At 37.5% G+C, this 18,485-nt stretch overlaps 5 protein-coding genes across 6 annotated transcripts in view; 2 read left to right on the plus strand and 3 right to left on the minus strand.

Annotated features, from left to right (window-relative positions):
- LOC127565947 (integumentary mucin C.1-like) overlaps positions 1 to 6,760 on the minus strand; it is a 13,350-nt gene extending 6,590 nt beyond the window's left edge. The window contains exon 1 of the mRNA XM_052006907.1: positions 6,723 to 6,760. Coding sequence (XP_051862867.1) covers positions 6,723 to 6,760 — 38 coding nt within the window. The remainder of the gene's footprint in view (positions 1 to 6,722) is intronic.
- A 717-nt stretch (positions 6,761 to 7,477) lies between these two features.
- On the plus strand, positions 7,478 to 8,269 carry LOC117575164 (uncharacterized). 2 transcript variants are annotated; one of them, XM_034259266.2, is made up of 3 exons: positions 7,478 to 7,594; positions 7,656 to 7,899; positions 7,956 to 8,269. In XM_034259266.2, the coding sequence occupies exons 1-3, from the start codon at positions 7,511 to 7,513 to the stop codon at positions 8,240 to 8,242; spliced, it is 615 nt and encodes a 204-aa protein (XP_034115157.1). In that variant the 5' UTR covers positions 7,478 to 7,510; the 3' UTR covers positions 8,243 to 8,269. The 2 variants fall into 2 exon arrangements, with proteins under 2 accessions (XP_034115157.1, XP_051862621.1); XM_052006661.1 differs by having other exon boundaries at positions 7,496 to 7,594; positions 7,661 to 7,899.
- A 1-nt stretch (position 8,270) lies between these two features.
- LOC117575166 (signal recognition particle 14 kDa protein) lies at positions 8,271 to 8,971 on the minus strand. The gene is made up of 4 exons (XM_034259269.2): positions 8,827 to 8,971; positions 8,700 to 8,772; positions 8,523 to 8,623; positions 8,271 to 8,465 (listed from the first exon to the last, which is right to left on the minus strand). The coding sequence occupies exons 1-4, from the start codon at positions 8,848 to 8,850 to the stop codon at positions 8,334 to 8,336; spliced, it is 330 nt and encodes a 109-aa protein (XP_034115160.1). The 5' UTR covers positions 8,851 to 8,971; the 3' UTR covers positions 8,271 to 8,333.
- A 326-nt stretch (positions 8,972 to 9,297) lies between these two features.
- Positions 9,298 to 11,211, plus strand: LOC117575165 (elongin-B). Its single transcript, XM_034259268.2, has 4 exons — positions 9,298 to 9,741; positions 9,963 to 10,056; positions 10,199 to 10,343; positions 10,700 to 11,211. The coding sequence occupies exons 1-4, from the start codon at positions 9,739 to 9,741 to the stop codon at positions 10,812 to 10,814; spliced, it is 357 nt and encodes a 118-aa protein (XP_034115159.1). The 5' UTR covers positions 9,298 to 9,738; the 3' UTR covers positions 10,815 to 11,211.
- Positions 11,212 to 11,385: 174 nt separating this feature from the next.
- Positions 11,386 to 12,602, minus strand: LOC117574162 (esterase GA18864). The gene is made up of 3 exons (XM_034257849.2): positions 12,367 to 12,602; positions 11,993 to 12,313; positions 11,386 to 11,933 (listed from the first exon to the last, which is right to left on the minus strand). The coding sequence occupies exons 1-3, from the start codon at positions 12,509 to 12,511 to the stop codon at positions 11,512 to 11,514; spliced, it is 888 nt and encodes a 295-aa protein (XP_034113740.1). The 5' UTR covers positions 12,512 to 12,602; the 3' UTR covers positions 11,386 to 11,511.
- Between the last annotated feature and the right edge of the window lie 5,883 nt (positions 12,603 to 18,485).

Consider the following 18,485-nt stretch of genomic DNA (forward strand, 5'->3'; position numbering starts at 1 on the left):
GTTGATTCAGTAGTGGTTGTTGTAGTGTGTGATTCTGTAGTTGATTCGGTAGACGTTGGAGTTGTAGATTCAGTAGTTGTTACAGTAGAGACTTGAGCTTTGTTGTAGATTCTGTAGTAGTTGATTCAGTAGTGGTTGGTGTTGTAGATTCAGTAGTTGATTTCAGTAGTAGTTGTTACAGTAGAGCTTGGTGTTGTAGATTCTGTAGTTGTTGGTGTTGTGGATTTCTGTAGTTGATTCAGTAGTGGTTGGTGTTGTAGATTCTGTAGTTTGATTCGGTAGACGTTGGAGTGTAGATTAGATTCAGTAGTTGTTGACAGTAGTTGATTCGGTAGCTTTGTGTGTTGTAGATTCTGTAGTTGTTGGTGTTGTAGATTCTGTAGTTGATTCAGTAGTGGTTGGTGTTGTAGATTCTGTAGTTGATTCGGTAGACGTTGGAGTTGTAGATTCAGTAGTTGTTACAGTAGAACTTGGTGTTGTAGATTCTGTAGTTGTTGGTGTTGTGGATTCTGTAGTTGATTCAGTAGTGGTTGGTGTTGTAGATTCTGTAGTTGATTCGGTAGACGTTGGAGTTGTAGATTCAGTAGTTTGTGTACAGTAGAGCTTTGTGTGGTAGATTCTGTAGTTGTTGGTGTTGTAGATTCTGTAGTTGATTCAGTAGTGGTTGGTGTTGTAGATTCTGTAGTTGATTCGGTAGACGTTGGAGTTGTAGATTCAGTAGTTGTTACAGTAGAGCTTGTTGGTGTTGTAGATTCTGTAGTTGATCTCAGTAGTGGTTTGGTGTTGTAGATTCTGTAGTTGTTCGGTAGACGTTGTTGTAGATTCAGTAGTTGATTCAGTAGATTCTGTGGTTGGTGTTGTAGATTCTGTAGTTGATTCAGTAGTGGTTGGTGTTGTAGATTCTGTAGTTGATTCGGTAGACGTTGGAGTTGTAGATTCAGTAGTTGTTACAGTAGAGCTTTGTGTGGTAGATTCTGTAGTTGTTGGTGTTGTGGATTCTGTAGTTGATTCAGTAGTGGTTGGTGTTGTAGATTCTGTAGTTGATTCGGTAGACGTTGGAGTTGTAGATTCAGTAGTTGTTACAGTAGAACTTGGTGTTGTCAGTAGAGTTGTTGTGTTGTGGATTCTGTAGTTGATTTGTTGTGTTGTGGATTCTGTAGTTGATTCAGTGTAGTTGATTCAGTAGTGGTTGGTGTTGTAGATTCTGTAGTTGATTCGGTAGACGTTGGAGTTGTAGATTCAGTAGTTGTTACAGTAGAACTTGGTGTTGTAGATTCTGTAGTTGTTGGTGTTGTAGATTCTGTAGTTGATTCAGTAGTGTTGTTGTGTCTGTGTTGATTCTAGACGTAGTTTGATTCAGTAGTGGTTGGTGTTGTAGATTCTGTAGTTGATTCGGTAGACGTTGGAGTTGTAGATTCAGTAGTTGTTACAGTAGAGCTTTAGTGGTGATTCTGTAGTGGTTGGTGTTGTGGATTCAGTAGTTGATTCAGTAGTTGTTGGTGTTGTGGATTCGGTAGACGTTGGAGTTGTAGATTCAGTAGTTGTTACAGTAGAACTTGGTGTTGTAGATTCTGTAGTTGTTGGTGTTGTGGATTCTGTAGTTGATTCAGTAGTGGTTGGTGTTGTAGATTCTGTAGTTGATTCGGTAGACGTTGGAGTTGTAGATTCAGTAGTTGTTACAGTAGAGCTTTGTGTGGTAGATTCTGTAGTTGTTGGTGTTGTGGATTCAGTAGTTGATTCAGTAGTAGTTGGTTGTGTGTTGTAGATTCTGTAGTTGATTCAGTAGTGGGTTGGTGTTGTTCGTTAGACGTTGGAGTTGTAGATTCAGTAGTTGTTACAGTAGAGTTGTAGATTCAGTAGTTGGTGTTATTCTGTAGTTGATTCTTGGTGTTGTAGATTCTGTAGTTGTTCGGTAGTGTTGTAGATTCTGTAGTTGATTCAGTAGTGGTTGGTGTTGTAGATTCTGTAGTTGATTCGGTAGACGTTGGAGTTGTAGATTCAGTAGTTGTTACAGTAGAGCTTTGTGTGGTAGATTCTGTAGTTAGTTGGTGTGTGGTAGATTCAGTAGTTGATTCAGTAGTGGTTGGTGTTGTAGATTCTGTAGTTGATTCGGTAGACGTTGGAGTTGTAGATTCAGTAGTTGTGACAGTAGAACTTGGTGTTGTAGATTCTGTAGTTGTTGTAGATTCTGTAGTTGATTCAGTAGTGGTTGGTGTTGTAGATTCTGTAGTTGATTCGGTAGACGTTGGAGTTGTAGTTGTAGATTACAGTAGCAGCTTGTGTGGTAGATTCTGTAGTTGGTGTTGTGTGGATTCAGTAGTAGCTCTGTAGTGTTGGTAGACTTGGTGTTCTGTCTGTAGTTGTTGGTGTTGTGGATTCTGTAGTTGATTCAGTAGTGTTGGTGTTGTAGATTCTGTAGTTGATTCGGTAGACGTTGGAGTTGTAGATTCAGTAGTTGTAGTAGAGCTTTGTGTGGTGATTCAGTAGTGGTTGTGTTGTGTCTGTAGATTCGGTAGACGTTGGAGTTGTAGATTCATGTAGTTGTTACAGTAGAACTTGGTTGTAGATTCTGTGTTTGTAGATTCTGTAGTTGATTCAGTAGTGGTTGGTGTTGTAGTAGTTGATTCGGTAGACGTTGGAGTTGTAGATTCAGTAGTTGTTACAGTAGAACTTAGTGTTGTAGATTCTGTAGTTCATAGTGGTTGGTGTTGTAGATTCTGTAGCTTTGTTGGTTGTTCTGTAGATTCTGTAGTTGTTGGTGTGTTGATTCAGTAGTAGATTCAGTAGTGGTTGGTGTGTAGTTGATTCGGTAGACGTTGGAGTTGTAGATTCAGTATTACAGTAGTTGTGTTGTGGATTCTGTAGTTGTTGGTGTTTGTAGATTCTGTAGTTGATTCAGATTCAGTGGTTGGTGTTGTAGATTCTGTAGTTGATTTCGGTAGACGTTGGAGTTGTAGATTCAGTAGTTGTTACAGTAGAGCTTTGTGTGGTAGATTCTGTAGTTGTTGGGTGTTGTAGATTCTGTAGTTGATTCAGTGTGGTTGGTGTTGTAGATTCTGTAGTTGATTCGGTGTTGTGTAGATTCAGTAGTTGTTACAGTAGTTAGATTCTGTAGTAGTAGTTGATTCAGTTGGTGTTGTAGATTCTGTAGTTGATTCGGTAGACGTTGGAGTTGTAGATTCAGTAGTTGTTACAGTAGAGCTTTGTGTGGTAGATTCTGTAGTTGTTGGTGTTGTAGATTCTGTAGTTGATTCAGTAGTGGTTGGTGTTGTAGATTCTGTAGTTGATTCGGTACGTTGGAGTTGGTGTTGTGTAGATTCAGTAGTTGTGGATTTGTTGATTCAGTAGTGTTGTAGTGGTGGTGTTGTAGTATTCTGTGTGTAGTTGATTCGGTAGACGTTGGAATTCTGTAGTTGGTGTTGTAGATTCTGTAGATTCAGTTGTAGTTGTTACAGTAGAGCTTTGTGTGTAGATTCTGTAGTTGTTGGTGTTGTGGATTCTGTAGTTGATTCAGTAGTGGTTGGTGTTGTAGATTCTGTAGTTGATTCGGTAGACGTTGGAGTTGTAGATTCAGTAGTTGTTACAGTAGAAGATTCTGTAGTTGTTGGTGTTGTGGATTCTGTAGTTGATTCAGTAGTGGTTGGTGTTGTAGATTCTGTAGTTGATTCGGTAGACGTTGGAGTTGTAGATTCAGTAGTTGTTACAGTAGAACTTTGTGTGTGGTAGATTCTGTAGTTGTGTTGTGATTCTGTGATTCAGTGTGGTGTAGATTCTGTAGTTGATTCGGTAGACGTGGAGTTGTAGATTCAGTAGTTGTTACAGTAGAACTTGTGTAGTTGTAGATTCTGTGGTTGTGTTGTAGATTCTGTAGTTGATTCTGTAAGTGTTGTCGGTAGACGTGGAGTTGTAGATTCAGTAGTTGTTACAGTAGAACTTGGTGTTGTAGATTCTGTAGTTGTTGGTGTTGTGGATTCTGTAGTTGATTCAGTAGTGGTTGTAGATTCTGTAGTTGATTCGGTAGACGTTGAGTTGTAGATTCAGTAGTTGTTATTCAGTTGTTGGTGTTGTAGATTTGTAACGTTGGTGTTGTAGATTCAGTAGTCGTTACAGTAGAACTTGTGTTGTAGATTCTGTAGTTGATTCAGTAGTGGTGTGTAGATTCTGTAGTTGATTCGGTGTTAGTTAGATTTCAGTAGTTGTTAACAGTAGAGACTTGGTGTGTAGATTCTGTAGTTGTTGGTGTGTAGTCTGTAGTTGATTCAGTAGTGGTTGTTGTAGATTCTGTAGTTGATTCAGTAGACGTGGTGGAGATTTGTAGATTCAGTAGTTGTTACAGTAGACTGTAGTTGTTGTGTTGTAGATTCTGTAGTTGTAGTGGTTGGTGTTGAGATTCTGTAGTTGATTCGGTAGACGTTGGAGTTGTAGTATACAGAACTTGGTGTTGTAGATTGTTGGTACAGTTGTCAGTAGTGGTTGGTGTTGTAGATTCTGTAGTTGATTCGGTGTTGGAGTTGTAGATTCAGTAGTTGTTTAGAGCTTTGGTGTTGTAGATTCTGTAGTGTGATCTGTAGTTGATTCAGTAGTGGTTGGTGTTGTTGATTCGGTAGACGTTGGAGTTGTAGATTCAGTAGTTGTTACAGTAGAACTTGGTGTGGTAGATTCTGTAGTTGTTGGTGTTGTGGATTCTGTAGTTGATTCAGTAGTGGTTGGTGTTGTAGATTCTGTAGTTGATTCGGTAGACGTTGGAGTTGTAGATTCAGTAGTTGTTACAGTAGACTGTGGTGTGTGATTCTGTAGTTATTCAGTAGATTCTGTGTTGATTCTGTAGTTGATTCAGTAGTGGTTGGTGTTGTAGATTCTGTAGTTGTTGGTGTTGTGGATTCTGTAGTTGATTCAGTAGTGGTTGGTGTTGTAGATTCTGTAGTTGATTCGGTAGACGTTGGAGTTGTAGATTCAGTAGTTGTTACAGTAGAGCTTTGTGTGGTAGATTCTGTAGTTGTTGGTGTTGTAGATTCAGTAGTTGATTCAGTAGTGGTTGGTGTTGTAGATTCTGTAGTTGATTCGGTAGACGTTGGAGTTGTAGATTCAGTAGTTGTTACAGTAGAACTTGGTGTTGTAGATTCTGTAGTTGTTGGTGTTGTGGATTCTGTAGTTGATTCAGTAGTGGTTGGTGTTGTAGATTCTGTAGTTGTTGGTGTTGTGGATTCTGTAGTTGATTCAGTAGTGGTTGGTGTTGTAGATTCTGTAGTTGATTCGGTAGACGTTGGAGTTGTAGATTCAGTAGTTGTTACAGTAGAGCTTTGTGTGGTAGATTCTGTAGTTGTTGGTGTTGTGGATTCAGTAGTTGATTCAGTAGTGGTTGGTGTTGTAGATTCTGTAGTTGATTCGTAGCGTTGGAGTTGTAGATTCAGTAGTTGTTACAGTAGAACTTGGTGTTGTAGATTCTGTAGTTGTTGGTGTTGTAGATTCTGTAGTTGATTCAGTAGTTGTTGTAGATTCTGTAGTTGATTCGGTAGACGTTGGAGTTGTAGATTCTGTAGTTGTTGGTGTGTGGTAGTTGTTGATTCGGTAGTGGTTGGGTGTTGTAGATTCTGTAGTGTGATTCAGTAGTGTTGGTGTTGTAGATTCGTTGGTGTTGACGATTCTGTAGTTGATACAGTAGGCTTGTGTTGTAGATTCTGTATACGTTGGCTGTTGTTAGATTCTGTAGAGTTGGTTCAGTAGTGGTGGTGTGGTAGATTCTGTTGATTCGGTAGACGTTGGAGTTGTAGATTCAGTAGTTTGTTACAGTAGAGCTTTGTGTGTAGATTCTGTAGTTGTTGGTGTTGTGGATTCTGTAGTTGATTCAGTAGTTGTTGGTGTTGTGGATTCGGTAGACGTTGGAGTTGTAGATTCAGTAGTTGTTACAGTAGAACTTGGTGTTGTAGATTCTGTAGTTGTTGGTGTTGTGGATTCTGTGGTTGTAGTGGTTGGTGTTGTAGATTCTGTAGTTGATTCGGTAGACGTTGGAGTTGTAGATTCAGTAGTTGTTACTGTAGAACTTGGTGTTGTAGATTCTGTAGTTGTTGGTGTTGTTGATTCTGTAGTTGATTCAGATGTGGTTGGTGTGGTAGATTCTGTAGTTGATTCGGTAGACGTTGGAGTTGTAGATCAGTAGTTGTTACAGTAGAGGTAGATTCAGTAGTTGATTCAGTAGTAGTTGGTGTTCCTGTGTTTCGGTAGAGTTGTAGATTCAGTAGTTGTTGGTGTTGTAGATTCAGTAGTTGTTACATAATGTGGTTGATTCTGTAGTTGTTGGTGTTGTAGGATTCTGTAGTTGATTAGATTCTGTAGTTGATTCGGTAGTGGTTGGTGTTGTAGATTCAGTAGTTGATTCAGTAGAACTTGGAGTTGTAGATTCTGTAGTTGTTTGTAGAGCACTCGTAGATTCTGTAGTTGATGACGGTACATGGTGTTGTAGATTCAGTAGTTGATTCAGTAGAGTAAATACTGTATCGTTGGTGTTGTGATTTTGCAAATTCGGTACAAATCTTACCATTTTGAGTTCCCTTTCAGTATGCTTAATGTAGTCATGGTGTTGTAGATTCTGTACTTGTTACCTGTTACATTATCTTTATTTGTAATCATAAATTTCAATAATGCGTTTACCAAAATGACATTTTTGGAATTCTAATGGAACTGACTTTATCTAAATTCGATCAAGTGACGAACTTGTAACTTACAAGCGAGTGCGTTCGTCTGCCAGATACTCTTTATCCATATCCAACAAAATAACTCCAGTGTAAAACGGTATTATCGTTAAAATTGTGTGTATCGTTCAAATATTTTGTATATGTAAAACAAAATATTTGTACCCATAGGTATATTTGTTGGCGACATACATACACTTACCTATAAAATAAACTATATAGCACGCTTGCCATTTTTGGTACAAATGTACCCCATAAAAACTGGTACATTTTTATGCGTTTGGTACATTGGATCACTTTTTTACATGTACCGAAACTGGTTTGGTACTTTTTTACATTTTTACTTAGTTTTTAGTTTTTAGATTTTAGATTAGATTTTAGTATTTAAATTTTTCATGAAATTTTATGTTCCACCATACACAAATTTTGTTTCAGTTAGAAATTGAACCACGACTAGCACCGGAAAATATCGCATACAGTCGATTTGCGATGACAATTGACAGGATAATTGAGAAAATATGTATGCGCCAATGTAAGGCCCACTACGTAAACAGTTATTTATTGTGAATCACAATTTGTGAAATAAAAAAAATCTTTCGTGAAAAATGTTTGGTACATTTTTATTAAAATTGGTACATTTTTTCAAAATTTTGGTACAAAAAAATTTTTGGAATGGCAACCGTGCTATATAGTACCAAAAATACCAGATAACTTATTTTTTTCATGGTTAGTAATTTTAGCTTGTTCGCTGAGATCGTGGTATATTTTAGGACCTTTTTGCATTTAATTTTGCGGTCACATGCGTCTTCTTGTTTGTTGTTATGTTTTGGAGCAATATGTTTTTGAATGATATTGGTCAGCCTTTGATATTGGATCCCAATAAAAGATACGGACGTTTCGAACAAGTATGCCAATATAATTAATTGATGTAAATTACAAATTTATATGTTTTCTCCTAAAATAAAGCACAGTGGACCACTGCTACTGACATCGGCCGCATTCCAGGAACATGTAGTTCCTAATGATTGGTGTGGGCAAGTTTATGGAACTTCTGAAGATATTGCTCGTTTTCAGAGCATGGGATCGACGAAAACCTACAAATACATAGTACTTAAACCACATGAACCAATACAAATTGAATACAGAAAAATCAAGAACATTTTAACGTTGATTCCAGTGTCACAAAATACACAATTATATTATCTTCAAAGTGAGTACATATTTAGGGAAAAATCAGTAAATTTTATTTACATTTTCGATTTGCAGATGATCATGTTAGAGTGCTAATAGTTGACAAATTGACTGGATATTTGGACTTTATACCAAAGGCTGGTGCGAATTTTCATCAAGCGCTGGGAAGTGGCATCGATGTCATGTACATAGACGATTTATGCTTTATAACAGATGGAAATGAGGCCGAGCAACAAAGAGAACATTTATATGTTCTCATTCAACTAATTAGACCTAAATACTTGCATGGCTTAAGGCAAAATAAGCTGCCGAGATACATGCTGGATTTATGTGCTCGCAAAGCGTTGTATCTCAAAACTTAATGAGTATAAGACATTATTAAAATGTTATAGTAATCGTTATCGTATTTGTTTGTAACTAAAAAAGCTTTAACTAAGATAAACAATTCTGGTTTTAGGCTTTTGTAGCCTTAGCCTTGCTTTTGACTTTCTTGACGCGCTTCAGACCATCCATTTTGCTCTTCATAAACTGCGAGTACATTGCCATAATTGTGGGCACATCCTCCTGACTTACGATAGTCGAAATCTGAAAAGATTTAATCAGTTTTCCTGTCATATATGTATTTTACTAGTATAAATTTACCTTTTTTGACTTGGACTGTGCTCGCATCAGACACATGTAGGTTGATGGCTTAGGCAGCGGTTTCTTGCCGGGACGTGGCACCGGACGATCATGCCCATCGTCTAAGTAGTGAATGAAAACGCATTTTTTGGAATCACTAAAAGTCGCATGTCGCATTCTCAATACAATTTTACTTACAGCGCTTGAATGTGATGGTAAAGGACGAATCCTTCTTTGCATCGTTCGCAATCTTCTCTAAGCGCAGTATAAACTGAAATGAATTTTTTATTATTAAATGTAATTAGTTTTTTCTTTATTTATTTACATTTGAATTGTCCAGCAAAACCATTTCGTGGCAGCAGATATCAGTCGAGGTAAAAAGTGACTAGTGGTGGGGCAACACCGATAACATATCGATGTTGAAATTGTTCCTTAAAACAGCGGTCAAAATTGATTTCTTTTCTGCAGGCAACTATGTTGCAAATTCATTTATCATTGAATTTCTTTTCTTTTAGATGAAACTCATACTTTAAAAGCCTAAATTTATATTTTTCGTCCACGTGCTTATACCAAAAATAATATTTGTGCAATTAATGGTCTCTCTGTGTGATTTGGTATTGGTAAACATTGAACGTTATTTAATAATATTATGAATATAACATATGCTATAAAAACATCAGCCTCTTAAAATGACACAATATGTATATTTTCTAGAACTTGTCTCTTAACAGCGACACAAATGTTAACTAACATAATAGGTGCGTGACGTCACAAAAACTCACAAATGCTGCCAACATTTGCATATGCTATCAAGTTGGCAGGGCTGGCATTCGGTCTTGCTTCGCCACAAAAAAAATTTTACACTAAAATTTTGTAAAATCAACGAAAACTTACAAGTGCAAGCAAATTGTGAGGCTATTGTACACACAAACCCATAGCGAAACGTTGCCTGCATTAAGTTAACAACAACGGTACACAACTATTATTGCAAAGCGCAGCGTGTTCCCTGGTTTATTGTTGGTGTGGTGTAAGCAAGCGGAGGAGAAACGATCGAACTACAAAATTTCTACTACGACGACCGCCAAAGGAAGCAGAGCACTCTCAACCCATTCTACACCCCGCCCAAACGCCAACGAAGGTGGCAACGACAATAACAACATCAAACAACGGCATTGTGGCAACTTCCCCGCCCTCCAAGTAGTAAACAAAAGTCAAGCAACAAAATAAACTAGCAAACATGGTAAGAGCAACAGAAGATACACGTACAAATTTCGCGAGCCGGTCTCAAGAATTCAGGACGCTGTTGTTGTTGCTGCTGTTCAAATTGCACGTCATTCGGCACACACACAAACAAACAAACACACTTATGGAACGCGTGTGTGAATAAGCAAAAACAATGCGCTGAACTTTGACCGAAACCTTGTCAATAACACGAACTAATTCGCATTTAATCGCTTGCAGGATGTGTTTCTAATGATCAGAAGGCAGAAAACAACCATTTTTACGGATGCCAAGGAAAACACATCAGTTGTTGAACTTAAACGCATGATCGAAGGTAAGTGTGAGTGTGTGTGCGTGAGTGTGCTTCATTTGGTCTGACTGCTTTTAAATGTATGTGTGTGCGTGTGTTATTCCTATTTATAGCAAACAATTTGTTGATTATTAAGTAATTTTATGACCATCCAACGCTATTATAGGCATCTTGAAAGTGCCACCAGGCGATCAGCGATTATATAATCAGGACAATGACATCATGGAGGATGATAATACGCTGCAGGATTACGGCGTTACGGTATCCACGGCAAAGGCGCAAGCTCCAGCGCAATTGGGTTTAATGTGCAGGTGAGAGAGAGAGGAGCGATACGAGAGAAAGTGAGCACTTCTAGGCATCCCAAATGTATTTGATCTGCGAATAATGTGACTGCGGAAACTTCGTTTAAGTTTCAAAAGTCCGTAAGAGCTCCTGCAATTCATCGCATTTCCACGAAATACATTTGTGATGTTATGAAGCCGCACTTTTTGAGTCACGCTGATAACACAGCTGTTGCTTTACATGCACACACACACACACGCACACATAAAAAGTACAGTTTGTGTGTCTGTGTGCGTGCATGTTTGCTGATATCGCTGCACGTGTCGTAAACTTGCTATTGAGTTGACATTTCACTGATGAACCCTTTTTTCTTGTTTGCTTGCAGGAATGAAATGGGTGATTTTGAGACGCTTGATATCACACCATACTCAGCACCGCCGGACTTACCAGAAGTGATGAAGAACCAAGAGGCCTCAAATGGACAAGAACAAGTCGCATAAACAAAACTATCAAAAGCGAAACATTCAACAAACAAGATCGACAGCAACAGCAAACAATTCAATCAATCAATCAACTGCTGCATGCGAGAGACAAAAATTAAAATGTTGAAAGAGTCAAATTTTTACTATCGTAACGCTCGCTTGTTTTTTCCCCTAAAAACAACAAAGTCAAAAACGCTGCAAAACATGTTTCTACTCTGCCTGGTCAAAAAAACATCAACAAACAAACATCAAACAACTACAAACACAAGAGAAACATAAAAGCAAACATCATGAAAAGCTAACAAAAAATATCTATGCATTTTTTTCGTTGATTATATAGCAAGGAACAATTTAATTAATTAACATAATGCAAACAAATTTTTGTAAATTGGAATAGGATTTATCATCTTCTTTATTTTTGGTTGTTTATTTTTTTATTATAAAATTTCTACGAATTTGTTTAAGTCAAAAAAATGGAAAAGTTCTGTATGGAAAAAAGTTACACTTCAAAATAGCTTCTAACAACAAACAATAGCAAACAATTTGTAATTGATACTAAAAAAACAAAAAGAAAAAAACGCGGTGAATATTTAAAATATTGGGATTTAAATTTATTATAATTTATAATCAAATTATGATTATTATTATTATTATTGTAATAATAAGATTTAATTATTATTAAAAACGAAAAAGAACAACTATCATAATCTACCAATTAATCACTGTCATCCATTCCGGATCCAGCGGCTGCTGTCACCGCAGCCACTTCAGCATCATTGGCATCCGTGACACCGCCATCATCCTCTTCCGCCGAGTCGATGAACGATGCATTGCTGCTCTGCTGCAGCTCTAGATGCTCCAGATACTCTTGCAGGCGATCTTGGAAGAAATTGATGTACGTTTGCTTCTGTTGCGCCTTCGCTGGAAAGTAATGTCCACCATCGTGCTCCAGTACCTCGACATTCTTGAATTGCGCGGCCAGCGCTTCACTCATGTCCTTGGGTATAATCTCATCTGTTAAGCCATAGATATGCAGGGTTGGAATTGTGATGCGCTCCTCATATGCGCTCATGTGCACCAGACTACCCGATATGAAACCCGAGCTAAGCACCGCGAACTCAGGTCGAATGGAGGTCACTAAAATGAAAGTAGTTGTCATAGGAAATCTGTTCAATTGTGGTACTATTGTCACCTACGCTTCTTCTTGGCCAGTCCGCAGATTAAGCCCACAAAGCAAGCGCCCTGTGAAAAACCCAAGAGTCCTTGGAATGGACCTTGTGTTTTCCACGCCTGCTCCACCACATGCAGACTGTCCTGGAAGCCAATGGCGGGTCCACTCTTGTTGGTGCCCTTAAACGTGCCATCATCTTTATTGGCCCACCAACTACGCTGCTCCTCAACAGGCGCAGCATTGGGTTCGAGAGGGGCTGCCACATGTGGCGCTGAGATGAACACAAAGTCTGCGTATTTGCCGGCGAACTTGCGAAATGAGCCAAGCTTATTTTTAAACGAGTCCGCTGTAATTTAAATTGTATTAGTTAATATTCAATTAGGAAAACATTTAATTTACCATCTTGCCGGTAGCCGTGCAAGCAAAGGACGCGCACTTTCTCAGTGATCTCGATTTTGGCTGCTGAGGATGTGGATGCGCTACCTCCTGCGGCACCGCCACTGGCGCGGCTAGAGCCGGCTGCTTCTGCTTCGTTGTTGGTCATAATAGTTGATTTATAAATAAAACGCCAGCTGCAAAAGGAGCGCGACAACAAATAAGAGCAAGCCAATTTGAGGTTAAGCGATTAACAGCTGATTTGTGTTTGGCTGAGAAGAAATTTCGATATGGTTATCGATTTTTAAATTTTTATCATTTTTTTTTTTTGTGATATCAATTAACTATGTGATTGATATTGAGTAAACAATTATTTAGTAATTGTGGAAGAAATAACTTCCTAAATAACTCTTTTAATTATCGACCAAGCCAACATTTCTAAGATGGTATATTCCAAATAGAACATCACTCAAGACGGTATATTTACGACAACGCGCGTGATTTCAAATAGTTCGATAATTTTGTGTACTCAAAAGTCGACTAGAAAATTTGTATTTGCACCATTCATTTTTTCTTTTTTATCCTGAACATTTATCCAAACACAGCTTATTTTATTTTATTTTCAATATAAATATTTCACTTATTTTGTAATGAATTTTAAATGCGGTCGGGATGGCGCCAAACACATTAATCGTATGGTTGTCTCGTCTGTTCGCATGCATATAGCTGTTTCGTATTTGTTATACTTGTTGTCTCTTTTGCGCAACAAATTTGCCGCTAGGTGTTTGCCATCTACTGGCTGTTCTTGAGCTGGCGCCATCTATCTAAGCTAAAGGCTACTTGGTTGATATTCAGCTATAATGTTAAGTTAACATTTCCCGTTTTTAAGGGAATTATAGTGTGGCGACACACCTCCAAGTCATTTGTAGTTAATCCATGCACCTTGTATATTATTTTGATTAGGGAAGTATTAAAAAGGTACTTTTAATTTTAATAATTTGGAACAATATTATTTATTTTATAAATAATTATTAGATTTCAATAATAATTAAGTTTAATATTATGATAATTTCTTGTCTATAAATATTTAATGGTATGTATTTCATAAATTTTTTTTTGGTTTGATGGAAAGCAATCACTGTGATTGATGAAAACTGACAATGGAAGCAGCGTAATCTATTTAATGACCACGTGTTTACACTAACCGCAAGCAACACGACAACGTGTTAACAAGTTGTTGGCTTGCTAGCTGGATTTTAATGCGAATTATCTGCTGTACACGCCACGTGTACTTGAGTTGCATCTCATAGTGTGTGTGTGTGTGTGTGTGTGTTTGTCTTAATATGTACAACTTGGCAACGAAGTAAACCCTCAGTTGAGATTTCCTGTTTGCCAGTTGCATCAATAATTTTAACCTATTGTGTAGTTTGAATTTTAGTCCCGCATCAACATGACCTGATTGATGTTAGCCAGAGTTAGCTGCCCATTTAAACGCTGTTTACACGTTGTACTAACATGCACATACATTCGTGTGTGTGTGTGTGTGTGTGTAAATGGTTAGCGAGTTGACCAACAAACATTGAAGTTGCTTCAACTGGATGCTGGGAATTAAATATTCTTGCCATGTAGCAAATTTTTGGTGAAATTTTTGTCACATTTCTGCATGATAAATGCGCACCTGATTGTACACAATTCATGTAAGTGTGTGTGTGTGTGTGTGTGTGTGTTGACCCCTTCTTGGTATTGACTGTAAGCCTGCCTAATATTAATTTGCTGATTTATTAGCATCATTCCTCAGTGCAGAGCAGCCACTATAAATTTTAATGAAATTTGAATAAATGCGTGCGAATATCGCATTTCATGTCGAGCCATTTATTGTTGAGGTTTCAACTTAAAATGCAAATTCGTCTCGATGTGTCTGTGTGTGTGACTGTGTGAGTGTGTGTTCGTGTTCGTAAATTGTAAATATTTATGTGGTGTAGGCTTTTATTGCAACGAACGCATTGCCGTCTGATTAATATCCGCAAATGTGTTTAAATGCAATCAAATAAACAGACCAAAAGGAAGAAGAGGAAGAAGAGGAACAGAGAAGAGAAAACAACACTAAATGAAATAAAAATGCATTTGGTTGCGGCAAACTCATTACGGATTCATACGCATTGAAGAGCGCACAAAAGTATGCAATGCAAAAGCGAAAATCCCACAAAAATGAAGAACACACACACACACACATACACAGTCAAGCACAGACATGCACACGCACACATGCATACCAATTGAGCAACCGCAAATACAAAACTATTTACAACACACACACACACAGAGATTGACCCGATAGAAAACAGTTAAATATTTTATGTTGCTGCTATTTTACGCTTGTAAATCAGAGATAAAGCCACAGACAGCCGGCTGAGGGCTGAGTCTCAAAACCCTTAAATGCAGACACAAAATCCAAAAGTTACGAATCCCTGATTCAGGCTTCAAAATGTCTGCATGTCAGACTAAAAGAGAGAGAGAGAGAGAGATGAAGAGGGAGAAAGAGCGATTTTGTGTGGTCTTCGTTGCCGAGAAAATTTAATATTAAAATCAAATTCTGTTGCATAAATTCCAAGCTGGGGGCCAAACTACGAGTACAAGACGTTGCAAAATATTTGTCAGGTGCTGTCTGGCCTTGCCTTCTAAATAGCGTGAAATAAATTAATAAACATAAATCACATTAATTACAATGGTAGCCTGGACAACGTGGCATGCAAGCATTATACTCCACTATACTATACTATATATACTCTTGTATCTGTGTGGCATCATTGAAAGCGCATTTTTGGTTTGAGGCTTTTGCTGCGTGTGTATGTGTGCGTGTGTGATGACGAGTTTATTGGCCCCCAATGGCCACAATGTGCAACAATAAATTGCAATATTACAATCTGTTCTTTGTGATTTACAGTGCACACTCGTTGTTGTTGTTGTCGACATGTGTAAATATGTATTCGACAATTCAATTAAAGTGATAATTATGAGCATTGCAGCATGTTTAATTGTGTAGTCGAGTAGTTGGCAAAAGCATTACAAATAAATCATATTTAAGCTGTGCACGTCATGCTCTACATGCAGCAAGCAGTGCACGGCTTACCTGAACTGCTTGCAAGTAGTGCAAACCAAATTGAGCTTGTTGCAAATTTAATTAAATTGCGATCAATAACAACAGACAAACAAAAGCAAATAACCAAGATTGTAATACAATTTATTACAGTAACAATTGGCAAAAATATATTTATAAAACATACAAAAATTCGAATGCAAAATATTCCTGTTGAAAGGCAACGAAACATATTGCAACAAATTATGTTAAGGGAAAATTTGATCAATTTCATTTCAATTTACCAATTTAAAGTGCCGCTGGCCTATTTGTGTTGTAGATATGGAAATAAATTCATTTATTTATTTATCTACAAATTAGGCGGTTTTACAATTTATTTTTGTATTCAAATAAACTACATTTGTTGGACCTAATTTTGTGAAAGTGTAAATAAAATAATGTATTTATTTTTCATTTACAAATAAAGTTTCTTTACATTTTGCCAAGTATTAAAATAAACGAAATTTTTGGAATAAAACAGCCATAAATTCAATGAAGTTTGTCCCAATTTTGTTAAAAAAGGATATTTTTGGAAGAGATTTATTTTTGGGTGTTATAAATTTACGTAACCTTATTTATGTATTTAAGTGTATAGTATTTATTTTGTATTCAGAAATATTTGTTCTCTAAATTTGGTTTTGCTTTAAAATATATGCCAATTTCAGACTCAATATTTATGGAAATTTACTTTATTGTCGGCTCACTGTATTTAGATTCTCAAACCATTTAGAACTCTTAGTGTAGCTTAGCTGAATGGTCTATTGTTGCCATTTCATTTCAGTTGAATTGGCCAACTTATAACAAGGCAACAGCAACAGCAGCCTTGTATTTGACACAGTTAGCTATTTGTATTCGTATTCGTATTTGTATTGGAAGAAATTTTAACAACAAATCAATTTATTTGCTACTCGTAGATTACATTATACGTGACTCAATTACAAATTGCTTTATTTGTCAGCCAACAGAATTGAATTGAACACGAAGGCAAAAGGGGAAAGGACAGGGGAGGAGGCGAATGGAACGGAAAGGAAATAGAATTGAACTGGATCCAAAGCCAGTCATGCAAATTTTGGCTAAAACAAAAGCAATGCATTGCAAATGACAGACAGATTAATCTTCTAAGTAATTGCTTCAATGATAATTAGTACAAATCGTGCACAAACAACGAATCAATATCAATATTTAATTCAAGTGTCGAAATAGCCCATTTGGTCGAACAGTGATTTACAGGGTATGCGAATTGAAAGTGCTTCTGGGCGCATGTAAACAGAATAATTGCTTAAAGGCAATTATTATTTAATTAGCAGAGCGGCATAATCAAAAAAAAAGAAAAAGAAAAGTGCTACCCGAAATAAAAAATAAAACAAAACAATAGCAAATTGCAACGGCAACGGCGTCGAAATGTGGCACAAGTGGGCGCAACAAAAGTGTGAGAGAGTACGAAAATAGAGAGCGAAAGAGAGAGAGAGAGAGAAGAAATAAAGAATGGCCGCCATTAAAATCGATCTCATTACTTAGCAATAGGCAGTTGCACAAAGCTGCCTGGTAAGCTGACTACAAGCGATGCTCGAGGGGTAGCAGAGTGGACAGAGACAAAGAGGGAGAGAGGAAGGGGAGGGAAGGGAAGCCTGCCAAAAGTTTAATAACTGAAATGCTCAAAACACAAACCACAAAAGCGAAAAGCTCTTAGAAATGTCCAGCAAGTGAAGCAACACAAAACAAAAGCAAGCCGAGAAATCAAAAGCAAAACTCAATCAGGCATTAAACATTAAAAAAGAGAAACGAATAAAGAAACAACACAACAGCAACAGCAAAAAAGGAATAAAAAAAAAAACGAGAATACAAAATAAAAGCCAGCCCCAGAAGTGGGAAAGTGGGCAAAGAATATGGCACACAGCAAGTGGGTCAGCAATTGAATCTGGTCTCGCATTGGGATTGTGTTTAGTTCAGAAGAGAGGGAGGGAGGAGGGAGGGGAGCGACGTGGCTGGTGCACGTGGGCTGAACTAAATGCCGGCAGCGGAAACGGAAACTGTACAAGTTAAAGTTAAGCTGACTCTAAGCCAAGCACAGCGGACGCCATCTTTGAATTACGGAATTTCCGGTTAACGCAATGGACATCAAAAAATGTTTTAATTTCTTTAGCTTCAGCTTCTTCGACTGCAGAAGCAGCATCAGTTGTAACTTGTTTGTTAACTCTTAGCCGCAAAAGTTCTGCACAAATATTTTGCAACATTTCTATCTGTGCTTTTAATATGAAACTTCCACAAGCTATGCAAATTATGTTAGAAATGCAATTTTCAATCTCTGGCCAATTTGTGTGAACTTCTTTCTATTCCATTCCCCCATTGCCATTGCCAATAGATTAGAGCCATTTTACAATTCAATAAGTCACAAACGAGCATGAGAATCCACTTAATTGACAGCTTCACTTATTTTTAATTGAAACGAAATCGCCTTAAACTTTTCAATTTTCCAACTGATTTGAAAAGTTTCTTCTATTTTTTTTTGAGCAATAGTCGTGAAAGTGTTTCCGTTTCCATTAAAAGTTTCTTTTTTTTGTGTATATGTATGTGTGTGTGTGTGTGTCCGTTTGTGCAATAAATTATCATAGTAAGTTATCGATATAATTCAATAAATCTTTGCCTGCTGAGTAGTTTAATGAAATGCTGCCACTATTCATTTCCACTGACCGTAATTTGCTCTTAATGCTGCATTTCAGCAATGCCGCAATGGATAAAGTAAATCTGCCGCTGCTTCTGCGGCTGATGCTTTTGCTGTTGTTGCTGCTGTTGTAGCCACAACCGCATTTGACTCCAGTCGAAACAACATTTAAAGCAGCCGCAGTAAAGTCGCCAGCTCGGCCATCAATGGCAGCCACAAATCGATTAACTTTGGCTTCTCAATTAGCATCTGTTGCGGTATGCAGAAATCTCTTTCTGATTTTCTCTTGATTGAACTCTCTCTCTCTCTCTCTGACTCTCTTGCTCTCTTTGAGTATTGTAAAGT

The sequence above is a fragment of the Drosophila albomicans genome, chromosome 2R (genome assembly GCF_009650485.2).
Source record: "Drosophila albomicans strain 15112-1751.03 chromosome 2R, ASM965048v2, whole genome shotgun sequence".
Taxonomy (NCBI): Eukaryota; Metazoa; Arthropoda; class Insecta; order Diptera; family Drosophilidae; genus Drosophila; species Drosophila albomicans.

Coding starts and splice junctions, on each gene's coding strand:
- LOC117575166 (XM_034259269.2), bottom strand. CDS start 8,850: ATGGTTTTGCTGGACAATTCAAAT. Junction 8,624..8,699: donor TACCATCACATTCAAGCGCT/GTAAGTAAAATT, acceptor TTCACTACTTAG/ACGATGGGCATGATCGTCCG. Junction 8,466..8,522: donor CACAGTCCAAGTCAAAAAAG/GTAAATTTATAC, acceptor AAATCTTTTCAG/ATTTCGACTATCGTAAGTCA.
- LOC117575165 (XM_034259268.2), top strand. Junction 10,057..10,198: donor ACTTAAACGCATGATCGAAG/GTAAGTGTGAGT, acceptor ACGCTATTATAG/GCATCTTGAAAGTGCCACCA. Junction 10,344..10,699: donor CAATTGGGTTTAATGTGCAG/GTGAGAGAGAGA, acceptor GTTTGCTTGCAG/GAATGAAATGGGTGATTTTG.
- LOC117575164 (XM_034259266.2), top strand. CDS start 7,511: ATGTTTTGGAGCAATATGTTTTTGAATGATATTGGTCAGCCTTTGATA. Junction 7,595..7,655: donor GATACGGACGTTTCGAACAA/GTATGCCAATAT, acceptor CCTAAAATAAAG/CACAGTGGACCACTGCTACT. Junction 7,900..7,955: donor ACAATTATATTATCTTCAAA/GTGAGTACATAT, acceptor TTCGATTTGCAG/ATGATCATGTTAGAGTGCTA.
- LOC117574162 (XM_034257849.2), bottom strand. CDS start 12,511: ATGACCAACAACGAAGCAGAAGCAGCCGGCTCTAGCCGCGCCAGTGGC. Junction 12,314..12,366: donor GCACGGCTACCGGCAAGATG/GTAAATTAAATG, acceptor TTTAAATTACAG/CGGACTCGTTTAAAAATAAG. Junction 11,934..11,992: donor CGGACTGGCCAAGAAGAAGC/GTAGGTGACAAT, acceptor CTTTCATTTTAG/TGACCTCCATTCGACCTGAG.